The sequence below is a fragment of the Patagioenas fasciata genome, chromosome 9 (genome assembly GCF_037038585.1).
Source record: "Patagioenas fasciata isolate bPatFas1 chromosome 9, bPatFas1.hap1, whole genome shotgun sequence".
Classification (NCBI taxonomy): domain Eukaryota; kingdom Metazoa; phylum Chordata; class Aves; order Columbiformes; family Columbidae; genus Patagioenas; species Patagioenas fasciata.
The window spans coordinates 12,858,599-12,883,586 of NC_092528.1; the positions used below are offsets into that span (position 1 = coordinate 12,858,599).

A 24,988-nucleotide genomic window follows, 5' to 3' on the forward strand; every position below is an offset into this window, starting at 1 on the left:
CTAATTTAAACATTTTTCTACAGTATTGGAAACTGAAAAGAGTTTCTAAACAAAGGGGGAAAGTAAACTGCCTCATTTCATTCTCTCCAGAAGTAAAACGGCAAAAGGAAAATAAAAAAAACACCTGTGCCTTTTATGTCATTGCAACACATTTCTTCAATTTTGTGCTGAATATACCAGTAACTGATTTCTCATTGCTTTCTGTCTGTCTCCAAATGCAGATCTTCTATAGGGACTGGCATCAATGCAAGCAAACATACCAATACACGCATTTCTGGTTCTAACGTTAAAAACTGCATTCTAACATTTCTGTATATTTTCTTCAAATTATATGGTTGCGTATTTGCAAAGTCAATTTGAGACTGCTGCTAAGAGGAAGGATTTCCTGGTCCCTTGCCTATTTATCATCCCCACTGAATTTCATTTGAAGATACACCTCTTGCAAACAATTCCAGCAAATTCCCCAGAATACGACCCAAAAGCACTGCTCATACCTAATGAACTAAAGAACCACATTAACAACGTTTTTTTATATATATATATCAAATGTTGGAAAGAACAAGCATAGATAGCAAAACCAATAAAGTTGTTTAGAGATTTTCAGTATTGGTAGTTTCATTTTTCTTAGCAAAACAGGGAAAGAGTGATTAAAGGAGGAGCTCGGCTCTACTCTGAATTTAGGCATTTTTGCTAAGAAATCAAGGTAGCCTTACATTAGTGTAACAAAGGTGCAAGATCAAAACCAAGTCTGTGCCAGTGTTCTATCATGACAGACATGATTTCTTTATAATGAAATATAGTGGAAGAAAATGAGTGGCACAAGAATTTTAATGCACCCCAGACACACATTTACAATGATTAAACAGATCAGTACTTGTTAAACCCAAGGGTCCAACTTCACAAACCTTTACTCAAGCAAGCAGTTTCACTGAAATCAATGAGATTATTTGCATATATAAGGACTATTTATCTCAGTTGAGATCTGTAGGGTTAGGCCACATATTTCTATTTAGATCTTCTCTGCAGCAGGATACACAAAGTTGTATGAAGAACGGGAGAACACTGGCAGCTCAGAGTTAATTTTCATTTGTACCGGTACAGTTTTCTCCGGCCCTCTGAAGCATTTGATAGACTGGGCATGTTTCATAATTGGATACGTTGGCAAAAATACAAATTTCCTGATGTGAAGAACTGCTACTCATGGATAATAAACAAAATCAATTCTTATTTGCATATTCAATCAGATTTCGGTTTGCATATTAAAGCATAAGATGGTAGAATTTTCACACGGTACATGGATCCCACTCACTTATTCATGCATATATGCATCCACTAATCCTTGCACATGCCAAAATCAGTCAGAAATACTCTCTTTGCTAGGCATTCATAGCACAAAAACACTGTCCCTGCTGCTGTTCTCAACCTTCTCTTTTCGTATAGCCTATGACAGCATTTTCCCGCAGCTTTCTCCCAAGACTCGGTAATAGCCCTGGCTCTCTATTAGTCTTCTTTTCACTAGGCAAAGCAATAGTTTGAATTTTTGAATCATAATTTAAAAGGGATGCTGTCAACTGTACGTGTAAGGAACAAAAAACACTGGACCAGATTTTCAAAGGAGCTTCAGCATAGACTTGACAATTTTGCTTGTAACTGTCACTGCAAAATTGAATGTATCTCTCACTGTTAATATTGAAGTGTTCCAGACTACCATTAAAAATTGTAGATTTAGATGATGCATACCTATTTTTCATGTACATCTACTAGGAAACAGAATTCAAAATATTTATATAGTCCAGTGCTATCAAAATATACGATATTAATATTGTCTTACACACCCTAAGTCTAACGATAAACGATAACCCGGTAACCTATGCTCTAAGGTGCTGAAAGGCTGCAATATCTGTGGGACTTGAAGGCAATCAGCACTGTGAGCAATTAGATAACAGGTTTGACGGTCTCGTAGCCAGTCTGACAGTCTGGATATCTAATTTGCATGTAGAAGAGTGGCATATTCAAATGTATATAATTTTGTGCATTAAATTAAAAATTGAGCTGAAACCCTGGGCTTGAAACCCTAACTAGCTGCAAACAAGAAATGTTTTTTGCGTAATTAAAGAAAAAAATCATACGAATGATCATCAAAACTAAGCTGCAATCTGCTGCAGCAGCCTTTACTAGGTCAAGCGCAGGGGACTGGAAAAAGTAGAATGCCTAGGGTGTCTGAAATAATCAGGTATATGCAGAAATGGTATTCGCTCTCCCAGATGAGCGAAATGCAAAACTCAGCCAGCATGAAGATGAAAGCTCATATAGGATTTCTAAAGTAATGCCATCTCTGATCAATTGAAATGTTGTTAGCAGCAGGTTAAGGAGGTATTTATTTAACAATGGGACGGAATCTAATTGACTTTGCAGGGAGAGGAGAGAGAGCAGGCAGGCAAGGGAACAGCAACTCATTCCTCTCTGAATCTTACGCAGCCCTTTTCCAAAGGAGACAGAAGCACAACCCTGTGCTCCCCAAGAGCTCATTTGACCTCTGCAAAACACCAAAGGCATATTTGTGTCCATGTGCAGGGTCTCCCCTACAAAGGGCTGAGCTGCTGGCAGCCCTGGCTCTGTCCCCTGGTGTGGCCCAGGGCTGCGGGGCTGCTCTGCTTCTGCAGAATGAATGGATGCCTCCCCGCGTCCTCGCAGCGTGCTGCAGCAGAGCTCTGCTCCCAGCCACGGGAGTCAAACCCTCCTCTGTTATTCTAGCTGTAAAGAATTTAAACTATCCATCTAAATAACCAGAAAATAAGGGTTTGACCCAGTTACGCATTTTAGGCCTCCTTGCATTCATTTGCTAATGCTAAAAGTAACGGAAATCACAGCTTTCCTGAAAAATACTGGCAAAAGAGAGAGGAAGAGAATTTGTGTTTAGGTTCTTACCCGCTTGGTTAGTTGTCACAGTGACTGACACCGCTTGGTCCTGGCTGGGGTTTTGTTTGGACACTCCATTCACCGCCCAGACTTCAAAGGTGTAGTTCGTGTGTGCCAGGAGGTCAGTAATGGAGACTTTGGTGGTTTTCAAGCCGTTCTGCTGGGGGCTGAAGTGCACACCGCTGCCACAGGACCGGCAGCGGCCCAGGTCGCCAGCACCACACCTCTTGCACACCACGTTGTAGGAGATGTCTTCACGACCACCTTTGTTCTGGGGGGGGCTCCACTCCAAGTTCACCGACGTCTCATTGACATTGGAAATCAGGTTCTGGGGAGCAGACGGAGGGCCTAGAGAGAAAAGTCGATGTGTTATTAGTAACTGGAAAAACCTTACATAGTGTCTTCAGACTTAGGGTCCCGGGTAATACCGGGCGTTTGCACCTCCCAGTTACGTCAAGGACAGCAGAGACCACAGAGAATTTTACTTCTCTTTCTCTGTGTTCTTAATGAATATGAAAAATTAACTCGTAAGTCAAACTCTGATCTTTTCATATGATAAATTAACAGTATTTTCCAGCTCCAAATGAGGCTGAAAACCCTGTATTGCAAATAAACAAGAATTTTTTTTCACTTTCACTATTTTTGCTTTTTTTAAAAAACTCAAAATTTATGTATTTTACATTCATTTTTCCATTATCTCCCAAGCAAAGCATCATATGCACGACTCTTGCTTCACCTGGGATTTACAAGGTCCTCCATTACCTACAGGCAGACTCTCACTGAAACTGTTGATCTGATATTTTTTTTCTTAAGAATAGGAGTGCAATATTTTCCAGACAAGTTGATGTCAGATCACATTCAGTGAATGCTGAAGCCTGTCAAGCAGGGAGCTGGACATGACACTTTGGGATTCAGGAAATAGATCTGAGTAGAAAACTAAGGCTTAGAAGGGGGGAGAATAAAGGTTACAACAGGGGAATGCTGGAGAATGTGAAAGAATTGGGGAGGAAAATACAGTGAGCAGCTGAAAGAAGAGCTGTCCCGCCTCTTCTGGGATAGAGCATGAGTGTGCTCCGAGTACCCACACAATACTTTGGGACAGGATATAAGGGAACTACTAGACTGAGTAGAAATGAAACAGAACCAACCTTGCAAAATGTAATGATCCAAACCAGAATACAATAAAAATAGCAGTCCTCCTTACTAATGACTCAGACCTTTAATGCAAATATTATTACCAGAAAAACACTGGAAATAATGCCATAGAAAATAAAAAAATCAATTTTTATTCAAGACAGGAGAGCTTGTGAAAGTTTCTTGAATTTTATCAAAATACATTCAATGGTTGGAATTCAAAAAATATTCAACCAGATCTCCTGGCAGAAAAGAAAGGGAAAGTGAAAGCTCTGGCAAATTTCATTCCAGGTTTTCCATTTCTGTTATTTGTCAAAAACCAGAAAAAAAAAAATCAGCCAGCACCAACAGTTTCATTAAGTGTATAAATAATCATAATCTCTCATATGTCAAAGGCACAAACACAGCCATCAGGGTCAGATGGGAACTATGCACATTATGGTGAAATTCTGCTGAAATTACTAAGTGACTTAAGCATGGCAGCGAAGAGGTTAAGCCATTAAGAGGTGACTATGATGAAGATTAATTCTGGCTGCCTCGATTCATCAGGTGCATCTAAAACACAGCCTGAGACCTGAGCTCACTGTGGAGGACAAGGGTTTGAGGGCTGCACCATGTCCTTGGGTCTGTGCTTGAAGCTGCCAGGCTGTAACACATGTGCAACAGGAGTCAGGTCTTTTATTTTAGGAGAGGCAGGTAGGTTAAGAAAAGAGTCTTAAATTACACTGAGGTCAAATGTATCTACTTATCTTCAATACCTAAATGAAAGGCCTCTGCTGCAAGAGTAGCTGAGCAAGGATTGCCTCTCTGTGCTCACTTCAGAAATACAAAATTAATATGATCATTTTGAAAAGAGGGAAATCCTCTCTTCCTGCCAAACCTCTGAAACAGTCTCTGAGTTAATGGGGGCTGACAGGTAGAATTACTGCAAGAAGAGTGAGCCAGAGCCAGCCCCTGTGACGGGGAGTCCTCCTGCACCACTGGCTGCCATTCATGGCTTTTATTTATACACTGGCAGCATTCAGGACTCCTAAGGACAAAACCCTTTTACTCAAAGATCAGTTATCAAACACAGTAAGAGATGTTTCCTGCTCCAAAAATGCTTAGAAACTAGCAAAGAAAGAAGGGAAAGAAACTGTTTTTAATCTCTGTTCATCATGTAGAAAAATGAAGTAGAGATATGGTGAGACAACAAGGCCACACCAGACATGCCCTGCACATCTGGGCATGGGTCACAACTCCCAGCTCAGCGTGGGTGCCTTGCGCCCAGCTCTCCTCCCCACAGACGCTGGGCTTGCCAGCCCCCCTGGGCAGGAGAAAGCAGTCTGTCCTTGGTCTGCAAATACACGAGCCTCTTCCTCAAAAACACACTCTGAGTGTGATGAAGTGGAAGACTCTCCTGAAATCATGAACTCGAGCAGCAGTGCAGGAACTGATCTAAATCCCATCTACCCCAAAACTCCCCAAACTGCCTCACACCAAGGCTCTCTCTTCAGGCAAGCAGGTGCACAAGTTGACATTTGTCCCTCTGCTCTGTCAAGGAGGCAGGAGAACAAACAAAAGCCTCTGGAGGAAAGCACAGCCTCAGTGGACTGCAAGCCTAAGCCCACACTGTGCACTGAAGGTCTGACCTAGGCGGTTGGGAGCTGAGGACATCGGTCCTCCCAGAGACCCTTCAGCACTTCACAGCAGCAAGCCCTGAACAGAAAATGCTCCCGTGAGAAACGGCAAAGAGCTTCACAGCAAGAAAAAGCAAAAGGCGTTTTCTTACAGAGCATTCTCCTGCTGCAATCACACCAGTGAGAGCATCGACTCGGAGCGCAGCCAGGAGAGCAGAGATAAGGTGGTGCCAGCGCAAACACCTCCCCGCGCAACACCCGGCTCTGCCAGGGCTGCCCTCATCCCAGGGGGATGCTCAGCAAGCAACGTGCTCCACGAGGAAGGGTCATACTGCGACAACTACAGTCGGAAAGAGGTGCCGTTTAGCTCAGATATAGCAGCCAGTGTGGGGTTAAACTCAGACTTACTCTGATGTCCATTAAGATATTTTCCAAGGCTCTAGGTCCAGTTTCACGTGGGAAAATGTGCCAGAATAAATCAAGCTCCTCAGAAGCAAAAAGTCAGTAATTAGTATGTGGGACAGGGCACTGCAGCGTCTAAACAGAGACGCAATGAAGCAGAAAACCAGGGAAGCAGATGCTTGCAGGTCACAGAGATGTGTGTACTACCTCCAGCGTGAAAAGGAAGATGTGGGGGAGTCTCCAAATGGTGGGCTGACATTACAATGAAGGGAAAAGCAATTTCTTTTCTTTCTGAAGTATAGTTATCAATGGAGCTGTTGGCACTGCGAGTGGGGAATCATTTCAGATGGATGGGCCGGGTTTCAGATGTTGAAACACAGGGCATATCTGCTCTTTCAATGATGATCAGGATTTGCTTTGTTTCTGACAATAGAGCCACTGCCACTAGATGAGAAGAAAACCTTTCCAGGGCTGTGGCAGCTGGAGGTGCCAGTCAGTTCCCAGATGAAACCAGCGAGCAGGATCTGCAGGAACAGCGTCCTGCCAGCCAGACAACCCCCAGCACACAAACCCTCCATCCTCGGGCAGAAAACTCTAGCTACGGGGCAGATGAGAGGGGAGACAAGAAGCTGTGCCTCTGAAACATTGGTGCCAACTTCTGTGATTTTTTTCTCAAATGATTTACTTGATTTACAGCATTTTTATTAAAATTCCTGCTGATGGAAGCATGTTCTTGCATGAGCCATTCGGCACTCTGGAAGCATGGAGCTAACACTGCCATACTGCCCAGAAGAGCTTAAAAATGTGACAGTTCCTACAGAAATAATGATAATTTAAAAAAAAAAAATCTAGACATTATTTTGAAAACAACTAATTTTAAAGCTCATTTTATGATGTTAGGAAGCCAGGTACTCTTGCTTTCCCTGCCCAAGACAACAGAACCCAAGGAGTGGATCTGCAGAGCTGCTCGCACTTCTTCTGTCGGGGACTGCAAAGAGGACACGGTTTGACCATGGGGCCTGAACACAGGATCCTCACCCAGCGCATTAACCAGCACCGTGAGAGGACATGGGGGACTCCTCTGTGGGAACACAGGGAACGGAAGTTTTTAATTTTATTCCTTCCTGGGGTCCATAAATCTCACTTCACAATAAACCCATCAAAATCAACTGAGCCATGAAGCAAATGGAAAGGCCCTGGGTGGAGCAGTTCATTGTGTGTGTCAGGGCTGAGGGAAACACTGAAGAGTCTGTTTAGCAACAAACAATCTTTGTCAAGCTAATCTTGCTATCTTCCTCAACCCTCCTATTAGATTTACTTAAACGTATTGCGCAATGCAGATTGTTTGGTTTTCTCTTGCTGCAATAAGCTATAGCCATTCTATCTCTCTGTCTCTTTCACCCACAGACAGATCTGTCTGTCTTGAGGACAATGTTGTATCCTATGTCAAATGAATATTCAGGAAGACTAGAGCTTTTAAGGGGTTAATAGCATAAGCATGACTTGTACTAAGAGGATTGATGTATTTTAGCACTCACCACAATCTCAGGCTGCACTTTAACTTTTCATCCATCAATATTTCTCTCCCTCCCTTCTTACAAAATACTTGTCCCTCTCCAGTCAGCAGCCTCCCACACATCACTGCAAGAGTGACAAGAGCCCTGATGAAAACCATGACAAGGGCACATATCAACACCTGATGGGCTCCCTCCCACTTCCACCCCACAGGAAATCTCCATGTGCTACATTAACCTGTGTGCCAGCTCTCTGTGGTCATCGTAAAGGACCTCTGTGATTCACACCAGGTATCAAGTCCGACCTGAGCACCAAAGTGACTCACGTACACCTTCCTTGGTGAAGAGCCAGTAATGAACTTGCTGTCCGGACTGAGGTACACTGGTGGGGTGCAGGTGGTAAGGGGCCAGGGCTGTGAAGCGAAGCAGGCTGCAGGCTGACACTGGGCATAATCATGTTTCAGTAAACTGCTTATTTGCAAGCAAAATAATATTTTGCGTTTAAATCAGCTGCCCTATACACTGAGGGACCATCAGAGGTTGTTGGCTCAAAGTCTGTCTGTTGTTCAGACACCATCCTGCTGAGGAGGTTATCCCACAGCCCCTCTCCTGCCTCCACAAGATAACAGTACAAGTGGAGGAGGTTCGACCTGGTGGAACTGATGGAATTGTTAGGCCAGGGAAGTCATTCCTGAATGCAATGAACAATTTCAAAGGCAAATAGCATGAAGACGATTAGCTGCAACCAAGTGAGCATTCCTGCTGCCCCCAGGGATGGGTCACACCCAGCCCTTCGTGCCTGCTGAAGGGCAGCAGGACCCTCAGCATGCCCAGGGACCGGATCTAACCGGGTTGCACCAGCTGCAAGCTCAGCACCGCCGCCGAGCCATCAGCCCAAAGGCAAGTGTCTGCCCCCTGACAAACCCTTTACCACAAACCCACGTCAAAGGCTGTGCTGTAGCTGGGCTCCTGGAGCTGGAGGGACTCCAACGAGACAGACAGACAGGCACGACTTGTCGGCTGCGCAGACAGACTCCAAACCAAGCCAGCCCACCCTTTCTCCCTACAGCTGTAAACCCGACCGATCTACGCAACAGAAAAATACCTCTGGAAACTAACCCTGGGATCTGAGGTTAGAACTTTAAGTGCACTGTGCTGGGGAACTGTATTTAAATGGTTATGACAAAGGTTTTAATATCCCTGATTTTACATCTTCCTTTTTTATTACTGATCTGCCCAGCAAGGTGCTTCTCTAAAAGTCTCTGTGGGTGTATGCAGTAAATTCAATTACAGTTTTCTACAACTGGACCAGACAGACTTGTTTGACATACAGAATATTGTCTTCACTAAACCAGTTAATTTAGTTCAGCAACAGTGTATGGTTAGGAGGTGTGGATTAAAGCATGGTGAAAAGAGAAGACAAAACTGATTCCCAGCAAAACAGCTCCTGAGTGACTTTGTTGTCCCACAAAATGACGAGAAATAAGGAGGACCTTGCAGCTTGGTTCTCTGCTGCCCCAGGCTGACAGGATGCCGGAATTCCACTGTCAGACAAGCAGCAGGTCCAAATTTGGGGCAAACAGCTTTCGTTCATCTAAGTTACAGGTCAGTAAAAAATGTCTTTTTCCTATTCTCAGAGGTCCAGTGGACAAAGCACTGAAGATAATGTGGTGGGCTTTGGTTTGGCCAATTTTATCTGGCCTGAGTAGCCACTCTATACTATTTTCTTAATTTGAAAAACAAAAACTTATCACAAAACAAGCCAAAAAACATGTCAGCACAGGGTTCTGACACTTAATGCCTTTAAACTGAATTTAGCACTTCTTTAGCACCGACTCTGATGGCACCCAAAATAAAGCTCTCTCCAGCCACAACAACTGCCTGCCCACATTCCTCCATCTTGGCATGTCCCTGGCAGAGGGCTCCTTACCAGGAGCTCCTTTTTTATGCCAGCTTAGTCCTCAACCATTAACAGTGGTAGTGGATTATTTTGGCAGCAACATTACTCATTAAGGACAAAACAGATGTTATCAGTATTTGGACTCTAACTCCATCTCTTTACTACTAACCTACGGTATGGTTAATATTTATTACCTTGAAAGATGTATCTGTGGGAGGAGATCTATTAAAAACACAAACCGAAACCCACACTCTCCATGGAAGTGCTAATGGAGATATTTCAAATATACATCCTCAAGAACGCAAGCCTTTGCTATGAGCATCCTGTCAGTCACTAGACCAGTGCATTTAAAATGTACCCTCCTTTAAAATAAAGATGCTTTCAAAAGATAGGTATGTGGCTAAATAACAAGAAGGATGAGGCTTTGGAGCCCTGGAAGGAGAAAATTATTAAAAATATAATTCACTCAGTCTGTGTGTGCACGTGTGTAAAAGCACATTTCTCTATCAGGTAACGGATGTCTCTGTAGCCAGGGCAATGGATAATTATTTTCAAGTGGGTTGTCACCCTGCATTCAGTCTGTGCTCGCCTGACAGTGTGAAATCGGAAGGAAGCTTCATTGGCAATTCCCACCAGACATCAGAAAGCCTCAAGCATGTAGAAAAGACTTTAATCTTCTTTAACCATTCCCACACTCTCCTTGAGGAAAATATCACCTCTCTTTTTTTGAGGCAGAAAAAGTAGACCTTAGCTTGATCAGGATTAAAAACTATTCTAACAAACAGTAAAAAAAAAATACAATAATATGCAGCAGTTCGAAGCTTTTTAACTTCACCCTGAAACTGAGAATACCCTACAAACATACTGTTATATGCAGCAGAGTGCCAGCTACGGGTGTTTGTCAACCAAAGTGAATCAGGCAGGCTGCAGTGGGCTTTGGAGCGGGACTGACAAACGGACCCCCTTTTATGAGCCTGCTCCAGAGACACTGACCTTCTTCATCTCTGGCGATTTCAAAAGGAACCCAGGGTATTCAGGAATCTTGAGCTAATTTGCTACATAATAAGTTTAAAAGGAGCCTAGTACAAATCGGCTGGTTTTGAAGCAGCGCCTTGGCCCTGAATGTACTACAGAGGAGCAGTAAAGTCTTTGATAAGTTACAGGAGCAGCCAGCACCTGGGAGTAAGTATCCAACTGTCTAATAGCAAGAAAACCTAACTAGAAGTAGTGAAAAGTTTAGCACATCTTCTGCTATACAAGACCTGAAAACCAGCTTTTGTGTACAACACAGCAAGAATAAAGAGAACAAATAAAGAGTTGTAAAAAAGAAAAGATCCATACAATGAACAATTCCAAAGATCTTTGGAGCATATCTACCAAGAGCACTGAAGTGTCACTGGCAGTACCTGAAGTGCCTTTGAAGGAGCTGGCTGGAGCACCGAGAGGCAGCACAGCCCTGCTCAGGCTTTTGGTCGTGCTGCCACCTCGCCAATGGGACCAGACTGCTACTCTCTCAACGAGGCCATACAACACCATTATTGGACAGCCTTTAACAATTCTAATCAATACTCTTGAACTCAATCATGATCCTAAAACTCATCTCCCTGGAGGCAGGGCTGTGTGTGAAATAGAGTTTACTATTTTCAGAGTAATGCAAAAAAAAGTAATTAAATAATCGATGTCTTTAAACTCTTTTAAGTTCCCTCACTGAAATGCCTGGCAAAAGTGGTGCCAGGCATGGCCTTCAAGAAAAAGCACCTTAGCCTCCTCTTTCCGTCTTTTAAAGCTTCATTAAACATGCATAATTGAGGAATTGTCAATAATGTTTCAGCATGTGAGCTGCAAAGCCCTTCAGATAAGCCTTTGTTGTTGATCTTTAACCATCTGAAAGACAGGTTATAACGCAGAGTAAACACCTGGGATGTGTAAGTTTAGGCTCAGAAATAAAGCCCACGCTTTCCTGTGACAGTTGTATATGTTGCTGCCACTAATTGCTTCTTTCAGCAGTTGTGGACAGGTCTCCTGTTGCTGTGGGCTAATTTACACAAGCACTGACAGTTTGAACAACCTTTGCTTCTTGTCTGCCTGGCTAGTCCTGACCATTTATCATTATGGATTACGTGTTTTTACAAATGGTGAGGCCAAAGTCAACAGTCCGCAAGATGCAGCAGCCACTTGAAATATCAGTCATCTGCTCTATTTCCACCCCCCTTCCCCTTTCTGTGCACAGTTAGCATTACAACTGGGTTTTAATATGGCAAATGATTTGGAAAACAATTCTTAATTTATTTACTCAGGCAAGACTCCTTTGACTTCAGTGGGAGTTCTGCCAAGCTAGGGATCTTGGACCAGTGCCAGCGATAAAATGCCCATTTTACTGGCATGTACGATTTCCTATTGGCTTGCCAAAAGAACCCTGGTTACCAACTTCACAATGGGCTTTGCTCCTTTCACCTAGAGATCAATCCAACCGATATTTCATCTTCTGTCCAGGCTAAGAGCATTAAGCGAAGAGGTCCAGTTACCACTGGCAGAGGTGTGGGAAAACTGGTGATTACAGGGACCACCCCTGTGGGCTCTGGGTTTCTCTTCCAAAAACTGCCATAGAAGAACATTTTGCATTGCCACGTATGCTAAGACATGTTATCTCATCTACTGTAATATGCTGTGCTGCAGACAATACCACCTCTGCTCACTCACTATTTTGAGATAAAAAGAATTCCGCTGTGGATACCAGAAAGTTATTTGACAGTCTGACAGGCAAAAATCCAACCAGAAAAATAAGTTATTCTGTCATTGGCTCAACTGCTGAATTTCTTATTCTGTTAGCCCTCTAATTTACTTCAACGACTCTACAGAACTGGGTCCTGACTAACCAAATCAAAGCCCCCACTTAATTGAGTAAATGTCTCTGTTAATTTAAGGCTCTAGCCAGAAAATCAGAAGACAGCTAATAAACAGTTGCTGTACTTAAAAGAGTGATGATTTTAAGTCTACTGATTATAAACACACATTGTCAAATTACTCCCTTCACTTCTGTTCAAACCATAACCACTCCCCTTCTTATTCAACGTTTTCTCAATTCCTTCAGCCTGTCACCACAGACAAGGGCAGACAGCCTTCTCCTTTGAGATTCCCATCACTCACAATTCCCTTCTCTCAGTCTGGCAGCGATGGATGGTCTATTTTCCCAGCCTATATGAAGAAGAAAAATCATGCTTTTCATACTGCCTACTTACTATTCCCTCTTCTCTTGTAACTGCCACACTGCACCCTAAAAGGCATTTTGACCTACTGTTTACAACCTTATAAGATTTTTTAAGAGCAAAATAATTTACTTAAGGTATAGACATATATAAAGATGTGGAAGAATTATGATGTCGTAAATTTAACTTCTGAGCATCAGAGGCTGTATTGGCATATACTTCATACAACACAGAACAGCAGCAGAGGTTGGACTGAAGCGGTGCCAGATCTAGTGGGCAAACCCTGGGAAGGAAGCATGGCAAAGCTGGCACAAAGCTACCGAGAGCCTACTAGGCAGCGTGACCGTGTGTTGTACCCTACTTTCTTATTCTTCTAAGAGCCAGAACAGTGATAATCGGCATCTGTCTGGAAATTCAGTAGAGGCACAAGTCAAGTGGAAGGAAAAAGAGCACATTTGTTTATTTAGAAGTCTAAGCAATCATAATAAACATATGCTCGAATAATCAGCTCCTGTGCAATTACTCATCTGCAAGCACAGTTATTAGGTTGGTAAATTCACTCTTTTTTGAAAATGCAGGTCAAATATTTATCTCTGAGATACATTAAATGCAACAGAAGACTGTGCTAGGGATGTATATTAGACTGTAACATTGACAAAATTGAAGTGTTTAGACCTTTCAGACCTTTTTTCAAGCCTTGACCTTGGAAACAAATAAGGACAGTGTTATTTTAATGTGCATTCAAATTTTAACAACACAGTCACACAGCTCTAGTGGAATCTACATTGAGTTTCCACTGTAGATTGCTCATCATTTCATTATGGTTCATTATGCTGATAACTGTCAGAAAGCATTAGAAGCAGAAGCCTTGAGTAATAGCACTGAAATGGTAATTTAAAAACAATATACTTTCTGAAGGAAATACAGCAGTGCACTAAATTCAATTAGAAGAGGCGAATGTTAAGACAAGTAAGTAACGTTTGCTGTTCGAAATCAGGGTCTTCGATTTCTTGATAAGCTAAGCTGTAGAAAGCCCTTTTAAAGCAGGCACTTTTCTCTTGCATCTCACTAAATTTGCTCTCATTATCTCTAAGCTTCTCTGGTATAAACTGTCTTAAATGCAACCATTTTAGAAATACTTCAGGCCACGCCAAAATATCAATCAATCAGTCACTGTTTGGGTGGCTCCACAGACTGAATTATTCAGGGTCATTTACTGAGACAGTTTTCAAGCTGGACAGTCTATGCTGGTAATCTCTCTTTTGTAAAGGGCTCCCAATTAAAAATCATTAATAATCTGAACTGAACAGACAATAAAAACAATACAATACCATCCTGTACTCACTCTTAATGTGAGCATTGTTTGTTAAGAACAGTTACAGGACCCAACTCATTAATGGGACGCAGGAGCAACGCCATTAACTTGGGTGGGAACTGACCTGCCTGCGCCAGGCTGCAATTCACAGAATATCTCCTTCCAGAAAAGGAGACTCACGGATGAGGACCATGATTGAGGCTGATTGTTTTCCAGTCTCATAGATTTGTGTGTTGGTAAGGCATTTCATTTTGCATTAGACTGTTAGCCTTACGATACACCTGTCCTCTCAGCAAATGCTGAAATACACTGAAGGTCTGAAGAGTTGTTTTAATATAACTTCTGGTATGCTTCCGAAAAAGAAAGGTGTCCATGTTTTTCACAGTTTGTGCTCAAGTGTATTACGGGTCAATCAGACCATCTTCATGCCCAAGCACACAGCTGACAAGCCCACTGTGCTTCAGAGTTGAAAGTCTAAATTCCTGACTTAGGTCAAAGCGGCAGATCCAGGGCAGCTCTGCTCCTCGGTGGTGACAGACACGTTGATGATTATCCCCATGAGGGAAACTTGGGGAAAAAGATGCATCAATAAACATGTGTATGTCAGGGTATCTACACCTGGCCTTCCAACACAGTGTGCTCCACTGTCTTCTACGCTCACGTCCCATCACATTCTGCCCTCACTCATACAGGCTTTAAGCCAGACATAACTACCCACTCTAGAAGAGCTAAAATAGAGCAGAATACTAAAACTAGAGTTTGAGTTATCTGTTGAGACTGGATGCCTGGCTTACCTGAAGGTTAGGCACAGTTTTTACAACTCAACAATGGATGGAGATGTCAGAGATGGTGTTAAGGAATGAGAAAGCTCTGGAGCACCTCTGCTGACCAGCGCATCAAGAAGTAGGTGTTGTTTTTATTCCTTACCATGGGAATTGCGAGAAAGGGAAAGGAAAAGGAAGGGGAATTCTCCAATTCCCTTTCATCCACTAGCACAATCAGGCTAATGGAAAGTCATAACCATCTTCCTCCCCCAACCTAGAAGGCAAGATAAGTGATGAGGCCAGACAGTTTATTACTAAAGGAAATCAATAGTCAAGGGTCAAAGCTTTACAAAAACACATCCTAAGACGGCTGAAGTTCTTAATCTTAAAAAATGTTTAGAAATAATAAAGAAAGGATCAATCCACGGTCCATTCCAGATGTTCTGTCCAGATTACCCAATGTTACTTTTATTCACCTGGTCTAATAGTTCTCCAAGTGAACAGAAACCTGATTTTACAAGCCAGTGGAGCAGAGTCTATCTTTTTGCTAGAAGAATGGATCTCAGATACTGTGTTTTATTTCTTCATTAGTGTGCCGTCACACTGAGCGATTACTAAGTGCAGGGCTGAATGAGAATACCAGGGTAAAGAGAGCATAATGAACAAAGAAGATGCCTGATTATTATGGCTGTCATCACAAGGGAATTGGGTTTGTCACCTGGTTTAACCAACTGGTAAGAACTGATTAGAGCCTGAAACCGTCTGAAAGAACCTTTGATGTTTATGCTCCCTTCTGTCTCCACGTCTTGTCAGGAAAGGCAGACAAACGGGGAGCTTCTTCCGGAGGGGTTTCTTTCAGCAGAGGCCCTCTGAACACTTGCCTCAAGTACCACCACCGTAGCAATGTTCAAACACAGCTAAGGCAGACCTCAAAAAGGGGATATTAGTGAGCACAGTGGTCAGAGATGGAGCAAAGCTGACCCACAATCCAGCTCAGAAATAACCTCTGTGTCACCCTTCACCTTGGATCACAGAAAAAGAAGCCCTGAAGCTACAGGAAAATTCAAAGCTATGAAATGAGACCTCCAGAGTGTCCGTGGGATTGTGGTGCTGGCTTGTCTCTGTGCGCTGAGTCCTCCTAGGCTGCTGCAGAGATGAAGACTGAGGTCAGCACCATGGCCTTTGCCTTCTCTTCTTCCCTCTTCATGCTTTCAGGCTAAAAGACCAAGATCAGTGACTTCAACTCTGACTGACCTCTGAAGACAAGAATGGGGAAGGGTGCCAGAAGCAGGCCCAAGACTTGGCAAAAAAGGGCTAAGCTTGCAGGGGTACATTTTGTAATACAAGCAAACAGATTTATCATTTGCTCACAATTCCCGCATCTGGAAGTGTTTTGCTCTTTCCTCATATTTCACTCACTGCACAAGCCTACTTAAATTCAACCAGTTGATTCCTAATTTGATTTCAATTTGGTCAGGATATCACCCACTTGGACCAGGGCTTTGAGAAACTTTTGCTGGTATAATGTTATGTAGGGCGTACTTTCTGAGCAACAGTTTTATTGTTGCAAAAAGACATTTTTTCCTATCAATATAGCAAAGATTTATATCTCCTAGTGTAAATCGTATTATAAAAAGCATGTTCCTACCCACTTCAGCAGGGTTTCACAATACAGTTAGACCTCCATCCCCAGTCAACATTTGGCAAGGGATATACAGACCTCTTTGCTTTCCTACTGAGCAAAAGCAGCTGCTTCTGGCTATGCCCAGACCTGCTTAACCAGCACCCAGCCAAACTGACAGCTGAAAAGGAGATCACTGAAGAAGAGCTGGAATCAAGGGGCTGTGGGGAAGGGATGAGTGCTGGCTTTGTTATGGACATACTTGGTTTCTGCCTTGTAAGGGAGAAATTCAGATTTAAATAAATGTGAGTCATCTCTCCAAAATGAATTTGGAATATATTAAAATGTTACAAAAGAAATCTCTCAGTGTTCCCTCACTCACAGACACACACACACTCTCTACATAAATATACAGCTGAACTCCAAAAATCTGGAAGCATTTCCAACAGCTTTCAGGGAAAGCCACACATGGATATCCCCTGGTGAAATACAGCCCTTTCACTTATTGTTGCAAACTGCTCTGCTCCTATAGACATGAAAACCAAAGAACTAGATCATCAGGATTTAACACCAGGGCATGGCTGGAATCCCAGGTTTTGGCTGTGTGAGCCCTTAACCACCACATAGAACAAGGAGTTGTTCCAGCAACCCCGTGGGTGTGCTCAGTGCACAACACCTCTTGTTCTCCCTGTTGAAGGCATTTTTGTGAAACTAAAGAGAACTCCTTTTGCTGTACATGATGTATTTATCTACAAAAGATAAAATAAAGAATACTTTGGGTATTTGTTTCATTAAGGTTTAAGACTTATCATTAACACCCCTTCCAGAGGAATACTTTTATGTTCCTAAGGGTCACCAGCTGTATTTTGAGCAAATTAGATATATAATGAGATTAAAAATATTACCTATTTACTCTAGGTCATACAATTATGAGAAAAGCTTTCAGAGTTTCTACAAATATCAATATTGAAAGAGATGAAAGGTGAAGTGATCTACTGGACAGGTCCTCAAACTGGAACTTAAACCCATATTTTATTCCAAACTGTTTCTGAGGTGTAGAAGTCACTCCTCTTCTGCAGCGTTGTCTCCTAACAGTTTCCTGATTTATTTAGACTGTAAGCTCTCAAGGGTCAGTGCAACCATGTCACTGTGAGAGATTCAGGGCTGAGAACTTTCTCCCCAAGAAGTGTAAACCAAAACGCAAACTGCATCTGCAAAGAGCTGTAAGAGCTACTGAATGCTGCTCTAAGAAGTAAGACGCTTCTTAGAGACACATCTGCAGACGATATTTCCTACATACATAGCAAAAGAAAGATGGGAGAAGAAATGGATGATAAAAGGGGAAGAGACTGTTCAAAGATCAACTTACGAGTGCAGGGCATGGAGGCAGCATCATTTTCAGCTCGGAAAAAGCCCCGATCGCAGGTGCAGGAGGTAGAGCCTTCCCAGATGGAGTAGCTGTGAGGCGGGCATTTGGCACAAGCAACATCTGTCGAGAGAGCCTTGTAGTATCCGATTTTGCAAGCTAGATGGAGGAACAGGAAGGGAGAGTGTTACTTGCCCAGGCTGTGATCATAAATTGCTGGCTTACTTATTCAAAATCAAGGCAGGAGACATTTCAAAGAGATCTAATGATGTCCTCTTAGCCCCAGGTGAAGAATTAACAATCATCACAGTCTTAATGAGTAATCCTATGTCAGGGGATACTGATTTCTAATTCCAACAAGAGCCATTTTAAAACCTGGGGGGAAAAAAAAAAAAATTATGCTCTTCTATTGACACTGCCAGAAAATCAGCTGCCTTTTTGTGCTGACTGTGGAGCTGCATGATGCTTAACCCATGTCCACCTGCATTCACACACACACAGAGCGCATGACAAAAGGGGTGCAATTGGTTTATTCTATGACCACTTAAGGAATGGCAGCTGACAGCCACACACTGCCAATTTTTAAGAGGGAGCGGGACAGGAACCCACTGGGATTGGCAGCGAGGCCCTCACCCTCCCCTGTGCGGAAATGGCACCTCTCCCTCCTGGCAAGGCAGAACTCATTTGGTTCTTACTCCCCCCGGGAGGAATCAGCAGAGCCCTCCCCGCCTGGGAGCCAGGGCACAGCAGTATCTGCACCGCTGCCACCAGGTCCCATGGGCAGCTGGCAAGCTTTCAGTGACATCGTCTTCAGAAATGCAATACTTACACGGATGGCTACGTTTACATCACTTGGAAAAAACTCATTAGCATCATTAATAACACATTTCAATAGTGGCTAACAGGTATGTCATCCTAGAAATTTCTCCCTTGGCTACAGATAAAAGCCCACCATCAGCACTGGCTTTCAGTGCTGCAGAGAACGGAAAAGATACCCAGGCATGCAAACATGTAAAAAGGAACAGTTGTTCCCAGTATTTACTGCGTGACTTACTCTCACGTCTCATCATTTAACGCCAACACTACCTTTGGGGTTCCCCTGCTATGTACAGGCTCCAGTAGACGGGGCACAGCCCTCCACACAGCCGGAGCTCGCTCTCTTTGTTCTACCCTTCCCTTGGTCTCCCTCATTCTGTCCTTCTTTCTCTTATGAAGCCCCCCCAGTGGAAAACAGAGAGGAATTTTAGTAACACATTTATAAAACAGCAAGGTACTTCATTCTTATTAACTAAAGCCATCTTTGGAATTTCCTTAACGAGTCCTGACTTTACGACGTGCCGTGCGCCATCTGTAAGAGCATTGGGAGCTCAGTCCGCTTTCCCTCGCTGTGCCTGTCACTGGACCGGGGGATCTTCTAAAAACACATTGCTCATATAAGATTTATGCTTCCAGAGTTTACATGCATCACATTGTTAGATAAGGTGCTTTTGGCAATGCTTCAAACAGCCTTGGTGTTTCGATTAACATCAGAAACCACAGTTTTGGCAGGAAGAATCACGGGGGTCAAACCCAGCCTCCCCACATCGGAGACCATTAGTCCCCCCTGAACACAAATACAGACCCACTGGGTATGGCCGATCAGCCAGGCTGCCGCAGTACATAAAGACAACTTGTATGAAATAGCTTATTCTGCACGGAAAACTACCTTTCATTTTTGATGCGATTTGCAATATCTGGTGAGTAAGTTCTACTATCGCTACATGTCCTCCTGTACCTGGTTTAGCAACAGCAGCAGTCAAGTGGCAGATTCTGATCTGAGATACTATTCCTGGTTTTCAGTGCCACAGCTCGGATCAGAAATACACCTAAGCCTGTATATGACCAGGACAGACACTGACAGGAGGAGTCTTGCTGGCATATACAAAGATGAGGCACAGAAAAACAAAATACAAGAGGAGATCAGGCTGACTGCTCTTATTGACAAAATTCTTGCTGTTATTCAAATACAGCGTGTAAACCCTAACATTACTGCTAATACAAAAATCATAGTTCACAGAAATTATTAAACAAAGAGCTGTCTCTTGCATCTTCCTAATATTAAACTACTTATATCATAAACAACCTAGTACAAAGGTGAAGATCCTGTTCAGACTATAACATGTCATAAAGGTAGGAAAAATGTCACAGGTAAAGATTTTTGCAACCATTCGTTGTCCTCAGTCTTTTCAGACTCAGTGGTTTAAAAGGGAATAGATGCATACAGCGGGTACTGCACAGTCAACAGTCTGTAATTGAAGGATTTTTTCCCCCGTTTCATGCACTGTATTTTGTTTTCTACTATATTAAGCCAAGATCATTAATATTTCAAGACCTGAAGAAAGCTTTCCAAACACAGTGGCTGCTCCTAAAGCACACACAGCCATTTTGCTGCAAAAATCCCCTACTCCGGAACAGTTAGTTTTCTTCATTTTAGCACGCTCAGAGATTCACCACATTTCAGCACGTGGCATAAAAAGACATTAGGGAATGTATTGCATTAAACTAGTAGTTCTTTGCTCCTAGGAGCTCCATGGTACCGTCACTTAAAAATTCACATCTAGTCGTGTAAGCACTGCTCTTAGCATGAAGTACAGCTGACACACCTACTGCAACCAGCGCCTGGGCAGGCTACGGATGGGCTTTTTTTGAAGGCTAATGATTTAGAAGGCAAACAAGAAGCCTGGACAGAGCCTGCTCCCTGAAAATCTTGCTTGCTTGTTCATGACAAATCTTCATGCGGCTGCTTTTCTGGGAAGGATTTGCTGGGTGAGACCTGCCATGAATGGTGTTCTTGCACAGCTTTCAAAAGATACCATTATAAAAAGAGTCGTTCACATGTGCAATGCAAACTTGGAATTCAGCTCCTTAGCTTTGCCTTAATTAGTTCTTTCTGTTAGGTTTTTTCATTTGTTTGGGGGTTTTTTGTGTGTGTGTGTTTTTTGGATTTTGTTTTTTAAGAGAAAAATCTTTTCTTGCATCCAGATCACCCACAAGCATAAGGTTACAATCATCTGCACTAGATCCAAGCTAAATTCTCGAATAGAAATATTTTCAGCATGAAAAAGCTCACAGTTTTCCCTCAGAACAAGTCATATTGATTTTAAATAGACATCAGCTTGAAATAATTATGCTGATATCTTTGAGTTCTAACATGAACATCTATTTGACTTCTGTTTCTCTTAGAGTGAGACAGGATTTGTCAAACACTGCCTTTTTCGATACATGTTAAAACTGCAAAAACTGCTCTGAAGAATTATGGGACTTAGTCAAAGTGGATGCAAATTTTCACAAGCTGTTTTTCAAACTCCATTTTCTCATTAAAATCTGATTTTCAGATTCATGACTTTCTCAAAAAACGAAAAAATAAAGAAAAGCAAATAGAATGCATGTGTGGGCTGGAAAGTCTGCTTGCTTGGTCTCTCCAAATGCTGAATTTTCTCCTAGAAAATTTCAGCCAGCGAGTTCAGAATTTAACAACTCATCTCATAGTGGATGGGGTTCTAGTTACATTCTTTTTAGTCACAGCTACAATAAAACAGATGTATTAAATTGTTTTTAACCATTTTTAAATAAGCTATGTTTTGTTTTTTTCTGATGGGGGAGGAGAATATTGAAAAAAAAATCCCACAGTGCTTGCTCTTAAATTGTTGCTTTGTCCTTGTTGAAATGGCAATGAATCTTTCCACCATAGTTTGGAAAAGGCTTGACATGCTTAATAGTTCTTTAAAAAAAAAAAAAAAAAAGGAGTGTAATGTCTTGCAAAGGCTTGGATAAAGAAACCATTCCAATCTCTTTGTGGACAAGTTCCTAAATCATTTCAAACGCAATGCATATCTTCACAAAAGTCCCAGCGAGCTCCAAGCAGCAGCTCTGGCGGGGCCACGGCAGCGCAGGAACGCGGGCTGCAGAGCAGTCACCCCCAGATCCCAGCGCTGCAGCTGCAGTGCCCACGAGTCCTGCAAGGAAAGGGCCCTCAGCCAGGGCGGGACCAGCAACCCAGCACCATCGGCACTCCTGCCGCGCCATCCTTCCCTACATGCACCAACGCACCGCTAAGAGCATTTATTATCACAGGCAAGTGAATCATACAGATAAAAACCCGTAGAGCTAGCTGAAAATTCAGCAACTATTAATGTAATAGTTTCCATTTTTTGAAGCAGAAAAATTTATCAGCTACATAGTCATGAAAATTTCAAAATTCCTTGAGATGCAATTTTGATCCAAGTCTCCCTCCACGCACAACAGAAGAGGGGAATCTTTTGTTAAGCCAATGACTGTAGCCAGCTTTAATGAAAAACCCTTAAATAGCATTCTCGGTGAAATGAAGGACAAAGCAAATAATTTAAGAAAAGATATTTCAGTATCAGGCTTAGAAATTCCAGTGAGAAAATAAATTTGTGTTTGAAGACTTCAAAAAATACTTTGATAGTGTATTTCATGTCTTTCATCACAGATTACTTTTTCTATAGCTCTTCCCTGTCTGGAAATATTTTAAGATCATGTTTTAACTGCACCATTAGGAACAAAAAGTTACTTTTATTTCCCCCCTCTAATGTTGTTCTTAAAAATTCTTTAAGAGGATGGATTTTCTCTCTTGAATTGTAACAAAACTGCATCTGCCACATAAGTAGGCAGCATCTTCTCAGCTCTCTTTTACTGTTATTACCATTTCTGAACAGATTTTTGTGTGTTAATTATAGAACTCAATTGTTTGGATAGTCTCTTTTGATGAGCTTTCTGCCCCGCACCATGAACCTCTCTGTTATTGTACAGCTGTTTTACTTCCAAATGCTCATCCAAGTTTTCTAATTGTCAAGCTGTCCCAACGACTAGTTCTTTTGACCTAGAAGTCAAAGAAAGGGAGTCACCCTTGTCTCCCCAACATGAATACCACAGGAGCCCCAGTGGCCCCCTAATACCCACAAGACAATGCCTTTCCAGATCATTGCCACTACAAGCATAATTGGGTTTGGGGTGAAATGAGAAGATTTTAAATAGGATGAATTAATGAGTTTCTTGTAAAATTAAGTCGTTCTCCTGGTCCAATCTAATTACTCACTGTAATGCCCCTGAGGGTGATAAATAAAGATCCTTAAAAGCCAGGGGGAAAAACAAAAAAAAAAAGCCTTTCTTAAAAGTCATTGTAGAATTTGACGCGATGTACCAAATGCTGTTTCCAAATAATGTCAGATTCCTTGGATGTTCACATCGTAAGATCTTTGCCTCCTGTTAATAACAACTGTATGTTGCTACAAATTAAAATGAGTTCCCCATCTTTAACTTATATCTCTGATAAGAAATCCAGCATTTCTACACACTGTGTATTTGTGTTGTATGCATGGCAAGAGGAAACATAAACACAATCCCACTAGGGAAAGCCTAGGCTGTTGGACTTCAGAGCACTTTTTCTCCATGATTGCATACAAACCTGGGAAGTTCAAAATAGAAATAAAGGGACCTCAGAGCACAAATGTACTATGACATGAAATCCAGACTCTGTTTAGGTCACTGAAACTGTGCACACAGGTACACCCCCAGCCACACACACAGACCTCTTGTGCAAAGTCACAGCAAACTGAGTGGAGGAGCTTTTCACACAGCCAATCTGAGCAGCTATTGAAAAAAAAAAAAAAAAAAGAAGGAAAAACTATCTTTGGTTATTTTTTTCCCCAGTGTAGCAACCCTGGCTGCATCTTGTGCTGAGGGATGAGGTTTGTTGTCTGTTTTTTTGGTTTTTTTGTTCTGTTTTTCACTCTGGGGAGTGACCCTGTGCTGACAGGAGAGCAGCAGCAGGGAGGGAAGCAGAGCTGCCCTGCAGAGCCCACATGCACATTGTGCCCCTCCGCCTGCTCCTGCACTGGGAGCCCACACACAAGGCCCCCCAGGCTGCGCTGACACTGCTGGGCTGGCAGTGCCGGAGCTGGTAATGCCAGAGCTGATAGTGCTGGAGCTGGTAGCACTGGGCTGTTCCCTTCCAACCTGCCCTGAGCATGACCCCCACAAGGTCAAAGCCCACATCCTCCAAGGGAGACTTTATCTGGCTGGATTTTTCCCAATGCCCTAATTCTAAATGTTAGAAGACTGGCAGACGCCAGGCAGGTGGTTCTCCAGCTGCAGGGCACCGCAGAGGTGACTCTGCATCAGCCACCTGCACCCGCCCCAGCACCTACAGCAGCCGCTGTGGGAGGACTCGGCTGTGGATGACGGCTGCAGCCCTTCTGGCTACCAAGACACACTCATTCACAGACAGCAGGATGAGGAAGAGGAGGGCAGTGTACCAAGCCAGTAGCTGCAGGCAGTCACAGCAGTACTCAGAAATCTCCAGCAATCCAACAACGCACTGCCTGGTGTGCATCCACTTCAGAGTCCATCCCCAGCCGTTTTTGGGGTGCAGCCCCGCACTTGCAGCTGCGCACCCGGCACGGACCCATGGCACTGCTGGCAGCCTCGCACCTCCAAATCTGCTCTGTGGGACAGAGTTGGTGGTTTTGGAGTGCCACTCCTAAGCAGTATCAGTTCTATGGGTTTTACACAGAGAAATGCTATGCTCATCTTTCTAAAGAAACTTCTCAAACTAACTTGTATCTCATACAAAATAAACATAATGATGCTGATAACCCAATCATTGTAAAAAACCTACTTTATCAGTCACCCTTTTCTAAGGAAACCAGACAGTCAAAAGCATAAAAGAAAAAATTAAATACATATACAATTCATGCGTTAAATAAGTTCGATAGGCACATACATGGAAAAGCCCAAAAATGAAAAATTAGATTTTATTCCTAAAAACTATTAAGAATTATTCTGAACTTTGCTACACAGCTGATAGATTGCAATTGCTAAAAAACAAACAAACAAACAAACAAACTCATAAAAGATATAGACTTGAAAATCTTGTATTTCTATGAATTAATAATACCAGCTTACATATGCCATACTGACCTGTGCTATAGCTGTGATAGTGAGGGGGCAATAGTTGGGGGTAAGTTTGACATTTTCCACATCATGACTGCTCCTGATCTTTGACAGTGCCCTAATCTTGCATTAGCACTGTCAACACGGCTGCTTCCAGCCCTGTGCTGAAAAGTGTCATCCAGACATTGTAAAAAGAAAAACAGCCCCTGGACAGAATATTTGCTGCACTAAGGTTTTGTCTGAAATTAAAACAAAAATTAAAAAACTAGAAATT

At 42.6% G+C, this 24,988-nt stretch overlaps 1 protein-coding gene across 2 annotated transcripts in view; it reads right to left on the reverse strand.

Annotated features, from left to right (window-relative positions):
• The window catches only part of EPHA4 (EPH receptor A4), a 102,968-nt gene that overhangs the window by 45,151 nt on the left and 32,829 nt on the right, over positions 1–24,988 (reverse strand). For both annotated transcript variants that reach the window (XM_071812446.1, XM_065844152.2), the window contains exons 4-5: positions 17,764–17,919; positions 2,929–3,267 (exon numbers count right to left, since the gene is read on the reverse strand). In XM_071812446.1, coding sequence (XP_071668547.1) covers positions 2,929–3,267; positions 17,764–17,919 — 495 coding nt within the window. The remainder of the gene's footprint in view (positions 1–2,928; positions 3,268–17,763; positions 17,920–24,988) is intronic.